A 14,928-nucleotide genomic window follows, 5' to 3' on the forward strand; every position below is an offset into this window, starting at 1 on the left:
TATTTGATTTCAGTCTGTGTCCGCATGATTTGGTATCGTCAAAAAATTTAAATTTTGCTAACGTTAGATACAGAACAACAACAACAAAAACAGAACAAACCCTAATGGTAGGTTGTTGGAGTATTGTTCCGGAAAAACATTCAAAGAAGAAATTTCATCGAACTTTTTGTCAAAATAATAGATATGGTTGATTTAGTCTGTAAAATAAATCTGTCATGCCACCTATGACAGCAGATTGGGAACTGTGTCATTGACCACACAGCACTTCTCAGTTCACGTTAAATATGCCTGTAAAATGTTTCACGTGCAGCCTGACCTGTCACATGTTAAAACCAGGACCTGAAAAGTACAAGATAAAAAGCTAATCTGGCTTAAAATATTAATTAAAGCTATTATAAGCTAATAAAGTGCTTTTTTTTATTAAAGAAATACCCATTTTTTTCCGATTAAGTCTCTCAAAACCTTATAATCTCAATTTTTTTTTTTCTCAAGATTTTATTTATTCATTTGAGTGAGAGCGCACGTACACAGCAGGCAAGCGGGAGGAGGGGCAGAGGGAGAGGGACAAGGACTCTGCACTGAGTGCGAGCCGTACCTGGGTCTCACCACCCTGAGATCAGGACCTGAGCTGAAATCAAGAGTCAGATGCCCCCTTATGATCTCAATTTTTGCGGCTCTTCAAAATGTGTGTGTATCATATTTGATAGTGAAGTTTCACTTCCCTTAGGTGATTTTTGCACTTAGATTGTTATAGGAAATGGACATCTTCATCTTGTTTGATGATTTAGTCTTATAAAGGAAGTGACCATATTCACAGGAATTGCAGGGCCAAAAAAGGGTGTCACCTTTTCAACATCAGGTAACTACACAGTAACGTAGGAACCTATTAAATGCTTCTTTTGCGGCCATCCTGGTGGAAACCAGCATATATTTTAAAACCAATTAATTTGAGCCAAATAAAGGTTGGAAAGGTCTTGTTTTGTTTTTCCTTTTGGAATGAAGTCATCAGAATTACCTTCCATTCCTGTTTGCATTGAACTGTTGGTGTGGCCCCTCCTCATTTAGAGCCTATTAACCTGCCTTTTCTCCACCCTGCAGCCCCACCTGCACAAGATTGTGAACAGCTCCATGGAGCTTGCACAGACTGCCAAAGAACCCTATAACTACTTCCTGCTTCTTCGGGCTCTCTTCCGCTCCATTGGGGGAGGCAGCCATGACCTCCTGTATCAGGAGTTTTTGCCTCTCCTACCAAACCTCCTGCAAGGTCAGAGCAGTGACTTTGGTTGCCTTTTAGTCTTGTGTGCACGTATGAGTTTGGCTGCCTGTGTTTGTGGGGTTCATCCTCTGCACCCAGCGAAGGTCATGGTAAGGGGGTGGATGTGTATGTCACCTGCCGGGGGTGTGTGTGTGTGTGTGTGTGTGTGTGTCCATCCATCCATCCATCCATCCTTGTGTCCCACTCTCTTTAAAGGCAGTGGGACTTTGAAGGGAGCCCTCCTGTTCAGGGATGGACCTTCCCCTCCCTGCTCGAAGTTGAACAGAGTTGGAAGGTTTTCATCACCCTGGTCAGGCTTTGGTTGTATTTTTGTAGCCTTTGGTAATAAGCCTAGAAAATGGTTTCTAGGGCTGCTTAGTAATAATGTCAGGGATCCCTAGATTGAAAGAGAATCGGAGTAAGACAGGGAAAAGACAATTATAAAGCTGATTTATGAGTTTATATTTTTATTTTATTGCACATTTGCATAAACAGAATCCTATAATTGCCATGTAAGCAGGAATGCTTCCAAGATACAGAGCTAAAAAAGGGGCTCCTTAAAGAGAACATACGATACTTAGGAGCCATTGGGAAATGGTTGACCACATTGCCTGTAACATGGCCCTAAGTGCACCACCCGTAATCCAGCTCCGTTGTCCATATTTAACCCCATCTCTGGTCATCCCCAGCCGAGCCCTCTGCTCTGAGGAGTCTGATTTCCTCCCCCTGCATTCTCTGTGCTGTCCCCAAGCTCATTTCTCCCTACCTCGCTGTGTTCAGGTGGATCCCCTTCTGGGAACTTGGTCTTCCCCTCTCCTCCTCGACTCTGAATCCAGTGATGCTGCTGTGGCACCTCTTCTCTGGGTCTCTCCATCCTTTCTAGCTTGTCTCTGAGCACTCGGGGCGCGTCCTGATCTGACGTGTTTCGGTTAGGAAGGAGTTCAGGGTACCCTCGTGAAGAGTGGGGAGGTTGACTTTGTAAAAAGGAAGTTCCTCTCTATTGATAGGAAACAAAAGTGGATTTTTTTAAAGAAAACGTTTATTTTACAGCATAGACCTCAACTGTGGTCTGTTGGAAGCCTGATAAAAGATGTAAAGTTGTAAACCTCAAGCATGAGGTGAATGCATCTTACTGGTCTGTGTCTTTGGATTGGGCTTGTTACAAACATAACAGGATTTTTATTTATTTATTTTTTGAGGGGTGGGAGGGGCAGAGGGAGAGAGAATCCCAAACAGGCTCCACAATGAGCACGGAGCCCAACGTGGGGCTCCATCTCAGGACCCTGAGCCAAAATTAAGAGTCAGACACTCAGCTGCCTGAGCCACCCAGGTGCCCCACGTAACACGATTTTTAAAAGCTCTATGTATAATATTAACTGTTTCATTAAGATTGATGTTAAGTAATTATAGCTTAAATTATAATTTAGAATTGTGTTCAGCCTGCTATTGTTACTGTGAACATGACCGACAGAAGGGGTCATGGTTACAGAAAAGGTATGTTGATAATAAAAGGCGGAACCGTTATTTGGTACAGTTGACTTCGGCCTGTCTGGGAGTAACTGTCCTCTCTGATGTCCGCAAACCCCGTGTTTAGGGCTGAACATGCTGCAGAGCGGTCTGCACAAGCAGCACATGAAGGACCTCTTCGTGGAGCTGTGTCTCACGGTGCCCGTGCGGCTGAGCTCGCTCTTGCCGTACCTGCCCATGCTGATGGACCCCTTGGTGTCTGCTCTGAATGGGTCGCAGACGTTGGTCAGCCAAGGCCTGAGGACCCTGGAGTTGTGTGTGGACAACCTGCAGCCTGATTTCCTCTATGACCACATTCAGCCAGTCCGCGCGGAGCTCATGCAGGTAAGCTCGAGTTCTCACCAGTGCCAGCACAGGGCAGGACGTTGGGTGCTCACGTATCTAGTTTTTACTGGGAATTTTAGGCTAGTGGTTTCCAGAAGTGACGGGCCTCCATTGAGCTCCCTGTGCCCCACGTTGGGCTCTCTGCAAGATGAAGTGGTGTAGCTTTCAACTTTAGGAGTCTTCTGGCTTACGAAAAGATAAGAAGAAATACTCTGTGTATGGAGTAGACATTCGTTTTGTAGCATTTCCCTTTTTCGGAGGGCTTTCACATGGGGCACGTCCTCATTCAGTTGATGACTTATGAAGGCAGGTGTTACAGTTACTGTGTGCTGCCAGGGAGATCCTTTCTGTATCCACAGAAGGTCTTGAGATACCACAGTAAAGAGAAGCAGACTCCTAAGGGAAGCGCAGGTGTCCACTTTGGGGTCAAGGGAAATGAAGCAGGTAATCAAGGAGATTGTTGTGAAAACATTCTGTATTTTTTCTTCATGAGAGTCTGTATATTTAAATATCAGGTATTTTTGGGGCGCCTGGGTGGCTCAGTCGTTAAGTGTCTGCCTTCGGCTCAGGTCATGATCCCAGGGTCCTGGGATCGAGCCCCACATCGGACTCTCTGCTCGGCCGGGAGCCTGCTTCTCCCTCTCCCACTCCCCTTGCTTGTGTTCCCTCTCTCGCTGTGTCTCTCTCTGTCAAATAAATAGAATCTTTAAAAAAAAAAAATAAAAATAAAAAATAAAAAAAATATCAGGTATTTTCTTCGTGTTTTGTAGTCGTATTGATTCATAACATAGTAATTGTTAGAGGTTTAGGGTGCCTGTTACTTATTCATCTGCCCCTTTGGTATAGAGTATTTGGCCCCAAGGAGGGGGTCAGAACGCCAGCTTTATATGATGGAGACTCCCTAACTCCTAAAAGATAGGAGTCCAGATTGGAAACTGCAGCATGCACTTGAGGCTGGGCGTGGGAGACTTAACCCCACCAGTCCTGATTTGGGCTCCATCTAGGTGGGAGAGGATGATACTGAAGGTCGGGTCAGGGCCCTAAGTCCACTCTCCCAGTTGTCATTTGGAGACTCGACCAAGAGCCTACCTCAAGAACAGCACTGTTGGTTCTGGAAGGCAGACCATGGGCCTGATCCAGGTGTTGGTGAGCACCATGCAGGAGGAGGAGGAGGCAGGGATGGGCTCGTGGGCCTCTTGCCATTCCATGGGGCAGACAGCCCTAAGGAGAGACTTCCTGCTTTTGGAGAGACAGTAAACTCCCCACCCCCGCTCCCACACTAGACAAGGAGCATCTCTCTCTGATCCCATCAACCAGCACTCATTCCCAATGCCGCCCCCTCCTGGGGAGTGAAGCAGAATTTCCCTTTCCTGAGGATACATGAGGAGTGGTTGGGCTGGGTCCCGGGGTGGAGGTAGGGAGGCTTAGCACCTCTCAACAGGTGTTCATTAAGGACAAGTCTTTTTGTACCTTTAGGGACGTAAGAGAAATTGAAATTTTGCTTTAAAGAAAAGTTCAAGATTTTATGTTGTCTATCTGACATTGTTATGGAAAGTGATTTAAGAAAATTGACTTAAATAGACAGACATAGTAATTTTTAGGACTTAAGATAGTCCAGGTAAGGGAATGTGGGAAAATTGGCAAGAATTTTTTGAAACAGGTGAGTGCGTGTGGTCCTTACACTAATTGTAAGTACGAGGTACACGTCCTTGTCATGTATTCCTGTAAGGCAGGTCCTGTCATGATCCGTGTTTCCCCTCTTCACCATCCTTTCTAATGTGAGGTTTGAAATGTGTAAGATAGTTTATCTGTCTTATTTGTAGGAATGTCATGTTTATACATTATAAAGCCTAATAGTAAAAACCTGAGAACTCACCATCAAACCCCAGGACAAGAACTTTATCAGTAATTAGCATTTCTCTCCATGCTTCTGATCCTATTTTGTATATATGCTTAAACCATATGTTGCTTAGTTTTCTTGCTTTTGAGCTCTGCGATACTTATCATATGCTACCGTTTGTATTTCAGGGGCATTGAAGGATATTTATGTTTATGTGTGCATTTTCTTTAAAGACAAAATGTTTCTGGAAGGACACACAAGACTAATAACAGTGGTTTTCTCCCAAGAAGGGGAAGTGCATGTTTGGGGGACAGAGATGGGAGGAAGAATTTTTGCTAAATAGTCTTTTATAATTTGCGAATTATGATCTATGAACCACGAGAATGCATCACCTTGAAAGGATTTTAATGAAAGTGTGTTGGGTTGTAGGCTTTATGGCGCACCCTGCGCAATCCTGCTGATAGCATTTCTCACGTGGCCTACCGAGTCCTTGGTAAATTTGGTGGCAGTAACAGGAAGATGTTGAAGGAATCCCAGAAGCTGCACTATGTTGTGACTGAAGTTCAAGGCCCAAGTATCACGGTGGAGTTTTCCGATTGTAAAGCATCTCTTCAGCTCCCGATGGAGAAGGTAAATTTGGAAATTTTCAGGAGCTTCTTAAAGATCCTACACATTTCATTTTAAGAACGCTGATTTCTATTTGAAAATACATAAATAAAACATGTACTTTCTTGAGAGGGAATTTTTTTTTTTTCTTAAAGATTTTATTTTTACGTCATCTCAGTACCCAAGGTGGGGCTCGAGCTCACAACCCTGAGATCAAGAGTCGCATGCTCTATCGACTGAGCCAGCCAGGTGCCCCTTAGGGAATTTCTGACTCAAAGTACGGAAAGTATTTGGGGACCAGCTTGGTTGGCAAGGGGCCTTTCATCACACCAGAAGGCCGGGGGAGGTGTGCTGCGTGAGAACTTTGGACGCTTGAGCAGTTTCATCTTTCCTGACAGAGCAGCAGGTGATGATACCCAGCACATCCTCCGCTTGAACTTAGTCTGTTTTGATGCCTGGCAGGCTTTACTTCAAGTGTCGTTTAGAACCCAGGTTAATCCAATACTTATCACTCCTGAGCACCTGCTGTCTCTCCTGGCTCCTTAGCCCGCTGCAGACAGCTCTTTGTTCTCTCTCCATCTGCCATTTAGAACTCCTGTTTCATTGGGTAAAAAATGGACAGACTGTGTCCCCAACATCTTGCCAGAGTGTCCCACTCTGCTACCTTTGCTTTATCTTTATTGAAAGCTGTTTCCCACTCACCTGACTGAGCCCTCCCAGTCCTTTGTCACATGCATATTGTTCCACCTGGTTCTCATCTATATTGTCAAGGTCGACTCTCCCCCTTATCACAGAGCCAGCCTTTTTCCACCTTGTCTTAACAGCTTTTGTTACCATTATCTAGCCATTATAGACTGGGTATTTTTTTTTAAAGGGTGTGAGAGTAGCCTTTTGCGTGCATCTGTGTGTCTCAGCTGTTTCATAAGCCAGATGCCAGCTGGGATTCCCGAACTCCTTGAAGATCTGGTCTTAAACCAGCATTCTGCGGCCTGGAGCGACTCAAAGCTCTCCCTGTGCTCAGGCTAACTGTCCTGGTGTGTCATACCATGGAGCCCTGCCTGCTCGCCTGTCTGTGTACGGAATTTACCCACTAGTGGGTTCTGTGGTGGTTGGTTTTTTTTTTTAACGACCTCTTAACATCTGGGAGGAATGATATCCATCATGGGTAAATGTCCCTCTAGTTATTTTCCATCATCATCTCTCAGTCATCCTGTCCCCACACTTCCTCACGCGCATGCGTTGTCCCTGACCCTCCCCCAGCCCCGTCCCATGGATGGGGGTCCTCTCCAGACCTCAGGGGAAGGTGTAACCCCAGCTTCTCACCCAAGCCTTTTAAAAAATATCTGCCAGTTAAACACTAGTTTCCTCCTAAGAGACTACAGCTAAAAGTCCGTCTTTACATTGAAAGTTGCTATAGTGAACATCCTGTGTTAGTAGCACATTCCCACATTTTAGGTAATTTCCTTTGCACAGGATTCTGTTTGCTTCGGCCTTGTCAGGGCTGGTGGGTATTAGTAGTGAAAACTAAGGTACCTGACCTGTATTTGACCTCTGCATAGACTAAGCAGAGCCAGAAAATCTCTTTAGGAGTAGTTTTTCCCCCGAGAAGAAACCGAGTTTTGAAGAGAGGCTTCCAAGTCCTCCTGCAGCCCCACACGGACTTGAGGTGCACGAGGGGCCGGTTTCCCAGCAGCTGACGGCTGAGGGCGGAGGGGCTGCCGAGGCCAAGGGAAGAAGCAGCCTGGCCAAGCCGAGTGCCAGGGAATCCCCATTCAGATAATCCCCTTTGGGCACACTTCGCGATACTTTATTCTTTTGGCAGGGAATTGGCTTAAAGGTTACATTGATCCTTAACCACTTCCGAAATTAGCCCCGTAAGCCAGGGGTGACTCAGCGAGGAGCTGTGCCCCTGCTCAGTGTGGCCACGTGTGAGCCTGCAGGGCAGCTGCTGTCCCTGGCAGCCCCTCTCTGCTTCCTCGCACACAGCCTGGGGAAATGTTGCCTCCTGAACACAGATCAGTTTTTTGAGTGATAGGTGTGTAATTGTCCTTAAGGGTGACTAGCCTCTTAGCTGTTAAAGGCTTCACATGATTTTGTGTGTGATTGTGCCTTCCCCCGCCTTCCTTCTCAACCTGAGTAGGATAAAATGTGTGTGTAGCTATGTAGGTTTTCTGGGGAAAAAAAAAAATAATAAAGAAAACCCTTTTATCTTCTAAAGAGAGAATTGAGTGGGACACCCGGGTGACTTAGTCGGTGAAGCGTCTGCCTGTGGCTCAGGTCATGATCCCGGGGTCCTGGGATTGGGCTCCTTGCTCAGCAGGGAGCCTGCTTCCCCCTCGGCCTGCCACTCCCCGTGCTTGTGTACTTGTGTGCTCTCTCTCTCTGGCAAGTAAAATCTTTAAAAATAAATAGAGAATTGAGTAATCATATAATTTCTGCATAAACATAGTTTTTGTATTTCTTTGTTGTTGTTTTAGGCCATTGAAACCGCTCTGGACTGCCTGAAAAGTGCCAACACTGAGCCCTACTACCGGAGGCAGGCGTGGGAGGTGATCAAGTGCTTCCTGGTGGCAATGATGAGTCTAGAGGACAATAAACACGCCCTCTACCAGCTTCTCGCACACCCTAAGTATGTTGGGAATGTGGTTCCCTGTGATCGGTGCATCTTAGACGTCAGGACGTAGGGGTGCAGAGGACCTCCCAGATTTCCTAGCGCTAAGTGTGCTCCTGCGAGTTTACCTGCCTAGTGGTGCTTTTCTGGGCTTTTAGAGAAAATGAAGAGGAGAAACCAGGAGGTGCTTGAGAATTAGAGTTTACCTCGGTCGTCGTGTTCCTGATGGTTGCCTCTCCCTGAGGTTGTCAGCTTCAGGAGGCAACGGTCCTGCGCTTTTCTCTCCCGTTGCTCACTCGTGTATCCATAGTGCTTGGCATATGGCAGATGTTCAGTGGATCTTTTGCTTTTCTGGTCCACAGTGATCCTTTCGTTCCCCAAATATTTGTCCCGTGATACTTGTATTTTACTCTTACCAGTTAGGGCTGTGACCTTAGATGATAGTCTTGTGTGATCACGTGTGTATGTTACCTTGCTGTGTCCCACGTTTCGGGGGAGGGACCTTCCCTGTGTGTTTTCACATTGCTCACGGCATCAGTGACGGGTGGTACACATGCTGTCAGTGAGGTCTGTAACCTCGTCTGATGCTGTTCCCGTGGGGTGGTTTTTCAACACATAACGGGTGTATAGCAGTCTTTAAGCTTTTTTTCATTTCTGTTTGCTCATCGATGGGGTTACTTCTTAGAATTTGGCTTACTTAGTTAAAAAAAAATCAAAGTCAGACATCAACTTTATTTAAAAACTATAAAAATACTGAATCTGCTGCCACGTTGTAACATGGCTCTGATTCATCGCCTGTGCTCTGTGTTATGTAGAACATACTGGGGGTCTCTAGAACCATCGGTTATAAACGTTCATAATGAAATTCATCGTGTAAGTCCTGGTGGGCTCATCAGCTCAGGATTTCAGTGTTGTTAGGATGGACTCGATTTTATCTTCCAGCTTTACAGAAAAGACCATACCTAATGTCATCATATCGCATCGCTACAAAGCACAAGACACTCCAGCTCGGAAGACGTTTGAGCAGGCCCTGACCGGGGCGTTCATGTCTGCTGTCATTAAAGATCTCCGGCCCAGCGCCCTGCCCTTCGTCGCCAGCTTGATCCGCCACTACACGATGGTGGCAGTCGCCCAGCAGTGCGGTGAGTGGGCGGAGGAGGTGGTTGTGGGACTTGCTTGGGCGGCTGCAGAAATGCCATCGGGACGTGGTGCTTCGGAGGAGCCGTCTGGCTGGTTCCTTCTTGGCCTTTGTTTTCTGATTTCCCGCTTACTGCAGGGTAATTGGTATTTTGGTGACGGGTGCAATAGTGACTTGAAAATCGTTACCAAGTTTCTCTGTACAGTGCACCTCGTGGAAGATTTCCACCCTTTGTTTTTCATGAAAATGGGGGCGGAATACTTTCGGACAATCTGCGTATGAGACAGTTTGTGGTCTCCCTCATGGCTGGTCTTCCCCCCATGTGTTCTTTGCCAAGGCCCAGCCTCCCCTCCTTGCCCTTCGGCCGGCTCCTCTCTGCGGTGCTCCTCCCTGCTGCTCCCCGCCTCTGCTGCGGGGTCCTCAGGCTCCGGATTGGCGGGGGGGCCACTCTTGTTTGTCTGCTTGTTTCTCTTTCTAATCCACCGCTAACTGGTGCTCTTGCAAAAGACAAAGTGTCCCGACACTGCCAATTGCTGTAGAAGTTTCTGAACACTGGTCTGAAGACAGACCAGCGCTGGTCGGTAGACACACTGGAACAGCGCTGCGGCACTCTGTGTCCCCGAGGCCCCTCACCCTCCAGGTGGACAAAGCAGCTTTCTCTGAATGCTGCAGAACACTGAGAACTTTCCCCCTTGTAACTCTTCTTGCCCTTGGCCCGAATAGTCATTGCTATCCCGTTGATCTGAGATCGTTTCTCAGTGTTCCTCTGTTAACGTCTTTCCAGCAGATCTGTAAGCTTCTTGATAGCGAGCACCCATCTTGCCCGGCACCTGGGAGGCGTTAATTCGTAGCAGATTGTTCTCTGTGTGGGCTGGGTGTCATAGCTGGGTTGCTTTTTAATTATTCTCTGTGTCAGGAGTATCTAGAGTGTAGCCCATACTCATTTCTCTGCTGTACCCCTTGACCCTTAATGATTTTTTTAAAAGAAGATACGTGGTTCTCTTTATCATAGAGAAAATCTAAAAAGAACACAGTTTATAATGGAGAACATTCAGAAAAAGAGCCTTAGTACGAATCAGACCACTTAGTTCACAAGTAATTGCAGTTTAACGGAAGTTGGTCGAAAGTACCAGTGCTGGCTTTTACTGAGCTCCGAACCTCAAAGTAAAAAATGAGGTAGTTTTGGGGCGCCTGGCTGCCTCAGTCGGTGGAGCTTGCAACTCTTGATCTTGGTTGTGAGTTCGAGCCCCACGTTGGGTATGGAGATTACTAAAAAAATAAACTTTATAATGAGGTGGTTTTGCCATTTGAGGGACAAGAACGTGCATGTACCTAAGCTCTACTTTCTCCCGTGGCCGCCGCCTCTCTTCCAGGTCCTTTCCTGCTACCTTGCTACCAGGTGGGCAGCCAGCCCAGCACAGCCATGTTTCACAGCGAAGAAAATGGGTCGAAAGGAATGGATCCATTGGTCCTTATTGATGCAATCGCTATTTGTATGGCATATGAAGAGAAGGAACTTTGCAAGATTGGGGAGGTGGCCCTGGCTGTCATATTTGATGTTGCAAGTATCATCCTGGGCTCAAAGGAGAGGGTAAGGAAGGGCTGAGGAGCATCTGCTACTTGGGGCATATCGGTGCTTGTGGGTAGTCATTCTAGAAACTGGTTACCGGAGTGGGGATAACAGGACGGTGTGCCTGTGTTTTCTCCCCAGGCGTGCCAGTTGCCGCTGTTCTCCTACATCGTCGAGCGCTTGTGCGCCTGTTGCTATGAGCAGGCCTGGTATGCAAAGCTGGGGGGTGTGGTGTCCATTAAGTTCCTCATGGAGCGGCTGCCTCTCACTTGGGTTCTCCAGAACCAGCAGACGTTCCTCAAAGCGCTTCTCTTTGTCATGATGGACTTGACTGGAGAGGTAGGTGATGGGTGACCCCAAACCGAACCAAGCGGTTCCTAAAGCTGATTTGCCTACAGAATAGTTAGTATGAGGAACTTGTGCCCACATGCTCTCCTAGACCTAGATTTCATTCAGCATCTTTAATACGAGGGCAGATCAGGGCCCCATAGGCTTCCCTGGTTACCTGAGTGTCTGTCTGCATTGATAAAGAACTGTCCCAGACCAGAGCACTTAACACGGCACATCTGTAGAGGGAAATAATCCTGCTCACTCTTGCCGTGGGGCTAAATAGTGCACGTGCTGCAGGAGTTTCTCAGGAAGTTGCATTCTTCATGAAGCTGTGCCCAAGTATAACTCAAATCGAATGTGGGGGGCCTTGCTGGCTTATTCATTTGGGAAATACAAGGAGTTTGTCTAGATCCCCATTTTCTTTTCTGAGTGACATACAGGAATACTAAGGTGATTTAGCCACTGAAGTACTGTATGAAGGTTAGGAAGTAGTCTTGTTAAATTAGCTCACCTGGGGCGGGGTGGGGGGGTGGACCCACAGTGAATGACCCTTTCATTCTAAGGAGTCCCTCACCTGCAGGTTTCCAATGGGGCCGTCGCCATGGCAAAGACCACCCTGGAACAGCTTCTGATGAGATGCGCGACACCTTTAAAGGATGAGGAGAGAGCCGAAGAGATCGTGGCAGCTCAGGAGAAGTCCTTTCACCATGTGACGCATGACTTGGTTCGAGAAGTCACCTCTCCAAATTCCACTGTGAGAAAACAGGCCATGCATTCACTGCAGGTCTTGGCCCAGGTCACTGGAAAAAGTGTCACTGTGATCATGGAACCTCATAAAGAGGTGAGATTTCTGTCCCTGGAACTAGGATATTTGAGCAATACTTTTGAGACCTTTCTCCTTCAAATCTGACTTGAAGAGGATATGTAATTTGTAATTTCGTGTCCACTTCACAAGGCGCTACCATACGTGCTCTCTCTGACCTCAGATACGCAGAAAGCATGTCCTGGTATCAGCGGCTCCATCCACAGTCGTCAGCATCAAAAGAACAGAAGGCTGGCTGCCTGGGTCTCTGTAGCCCCAGTCTGGTCGCTCTTTTCTTACGTCGTCTGAGAGCGGTTACTCGGGAGACTTAGTTCAGTGTATCTGACACGTTGCTATCCACCAGCCAGTTTTAGCACATGGAATGTGCCCTCCCTTGCCGCACTAAAGGGACATCATAACTTTTCATCTCACGGTTTCCAGCCTGATAGTTGTTTTAGGATATTGTGGTGAGCAGTGTTTGCTCTTTAAGGGATGGCTGGTTGGTAGTGCTTCCTCCTTGCCTCCCCCAGGTCCTCCAGGATATGGTCCCGCCGAAGAAGCATTTGCTCAGACATCAGCCTGCCAATGCGCAGATTGGCCTGATGGAGGGAAACACGTTCTGCACCACATTGCAGCCCAGGCTCTTCACAATGGATCTTAACGTGGTGGAGCATAAGGTGTTCTACACAGAGGTAGGGGGGTGGTGGTGCGGCGTGGTGTGGATGGTGATGACGTGTGTCTGGTAACCTGTCTTTGTGCGCGAAGACTGGTCAGGCAGCACTCAGAGAAGGCACGGGTGATGACCCCAGGTAACCAGCCCTAACTTGGCACAGCGCCCTGCGCAGGTATGTGGTAGGAGGTAGGCCTGCTGACTGGAGAGGTTCCACCAGACATGGCTGTGTTCGGAGTGCTTAGAGCTCTGGTAGCCTTCTCCAGGGCACCTTGCTCTGCAGAGCCTTAAGGATGTAATCTGGAGAAAGATGGACTCTCCGCTTTGATCACTGTCATCAGCTGGTGCCCAGAATAAGACTGGCTCAGGGAACGTGCCAGTGTATTGAACGTATTTGTCACTTAAGAATGTGTCGTGTGCTGTTGAGAACTGACTTCACATGAATGCCATTATTTAGCTCTGACAGCTCTCCGGGAGCTATAGATACCGATTATTCTCGTTTGGGGCAATGGCAGATGGCATCCTACAGGTGTTTCTCTCTGTAAACATTCTAGTGTGGGGTGACATTAGACAGAGAGAAATAGATTGAACTGTAGATACAGTCAAATTCCACTAAGCATTAATTCGTAGAATACAGTAATGGTCTGGTGATCAGTCCCAATGTGAAATTTTTTTAAGACCTAAGTCCTACGCTGGAGGCATTATCAGAGTAAACTGAAGTAAAAGTCATAAGGAGGCAAGTTCTTCTGATCCACACTAAGTTTGAATTTCCAATTATGAAAAATTTGCCTCTTGAGTTTTTAAGTCCTATGTATTTGCTTGGACATAGAATCCTATGATCACATGGTCTAGCTTTGATCTTTTATACCTTGTTGTATCCCTTGTGTAAGAGTCATAGTTCATATGACCTGACAGAGGTTCTAGGAGAGCCACTGGGGAATGGGAGGAAGTCTGCCTTTGGTGGTTCCAGAGGCAGATGTGTTTTAACCTATGTGGAAAGTTCCTCACTATGCTTAAGACCAGCACCTGGTAGTGTTAAGTGATAAATCTCAGGGAGTGCAGCTGGTTTCCCAGGTGTTTATCAGTACACTAGCTGCATCAGAACACGGGAGGGTCCTTTTAAAAATAGAGACTCCTGAGTCCTCTCCCTGGAGGGTTAGGGTCAGACCGACCGACGGACCCTCTACAAGTTTCCCAGGTGACTCTGGTGTATGCTCGTGTTCTGGTGTATGCTCTCACTCTCTGTCTAGAGGGAGCTACAGACACAGATGTCTGTCTACACTTGTGGGCACACACACATGGTTTATATAGGAGCAGAGTAGTGGTGATGGAGTGGAGTAGGGTGGTGGCCTGAAGTGCTTTTTAGTATATATCCTTTTCTTGAAATCTTTTACTAAGTAGGAATCTTTAAGGGAAAAAAGGTAACGGTAAAGTTTATACCATTTTCCCAGGATGTAAATAGAAGGGGAAAACAGTAATAGAACAACATATATGATATTTTGTGTATTAGATGTATTAGTATATACTGGGGTGTGATAAAATGTCCAGAAAGATAGCCACAGGAATCTCTGAGTTACGATATTCTTGGTGACTTTCAACTCCTTTCTTTATACTTTTATGTCCTTGGGGAAAGTATTACGACTCCAGTATTGAATTACAGCACGTGTTTGTTGAACACTGGCCCATGGCACTGGGAAGCAGCTCTGAATGAGGAGGGAGACGTAGCTGCCATATATATTTGCAGTTCAAGTGATCCCCTGGGTCGAGAAACAGTGTTAATGGTGTCAGAGTGGGTGAGAAAGTATCTAAGAATTTATTTCACTCATGAGGTTGACAGAGTTTGCTTTAGAAGGAAGCTGTGTCACATTCGGTACTAAATTCCCTAGGGTGTGAGTTTAGTTTGTCAGTTGTTAATTGTGTTGTGCGTGGGTAAGATTGCTGTGTTCTGTTATTTTCAAGGTTACTGTGTCTTCACAGTAGGAGCTGGCTAAATTAAATTATTTTATCTTTTACAGCTATTAAATTTGTGTGAGGCTGAAGACTCCGCTTTAACAAAGCTGCCCTGTTACAAGAGTCTTCCGTCACTCGTACCTTTGCGAATTGCAGCATTAAGTAAGTTCATATGAATTAAGTCTGAAACGAGTCATGGGTACGAAGGTGCAAGGAGGCAGTGGCCTTTTGGGGGGTTTTATTATTTTTATTTTTTTATTTTTTAAAAGATTTTTATTTGATAGAGACAGCGAGAGAGGGAACAC

General features: G+C 46.5%; 1 protein-coding gene across 12 annotated transcripts in view; it reads left to right on the plus strand.

The window, feature by feature from the left end:
- TRRAP (transformation/transcription domain associated protein) overlaps positions 1-14,928 on the plus strand; it is a 110,948-nt gene that overhangs the window by 27,930 nt on the left and 68,090 nt on the right. For 11 of the 12 annotated variants that reach the window (XM_032393996.1, XM_032393994.1, XM_032393999.1 and 8 more), the window contains 10 exons: positions 1,099-1,264; positions 2,850-3,106; positions 5,376-5,576; positions 8,030-8,181; positions 9,106-9,305; positions 10,675-10,892; positions 11,013-11,210; positions 11,782-12,042; positions 12,534-12,695; positions 14,689-14,785. In XM_032393996.1, the coding sequence (XP_032249887.1) occupies positions 1,099-1,264; positions 2,850-3,106; positions 5,376-5,576; positions 8,030-8,181; positions 9,106-9,305; positions 10,675-10,892; positions 11,013-11,210; positions 11,782-12,042; positions 12,534-12,695; positions 14,689-14,785 (1,912 nt within the window). The remainder of the gene's footprint in view (positions 1-1,098; positions 1,265-2,849; positions 3,107-5,375; positions 5,577-8,029; positions 8,182-9,105; positions 9,306-10,674; positions 10,893-11,012; positions 11,211-11,781; positions 12,043-12,533; positions 12,696-14,688; positions 14,786-14,928) is intronic. The other variant, XM_032394000.1, reaches the window with a different exon arrangement.

Source organism: Phoca vitulina, unplaced genomic scaffold (assembly GCF_004348235.1).
Source record: "Phoca vitulina isolate PV1807 unplaced genomic scaffold, GSC_HSeal_1.0 scaffold79, whole genome shotgun sequence".
Taxonomy (NCBI): Eukaryota; Metazoa; Chordata; class Mammalia; order Carnivora; family Phocidae; genus Phoca; species Phoca vitulina.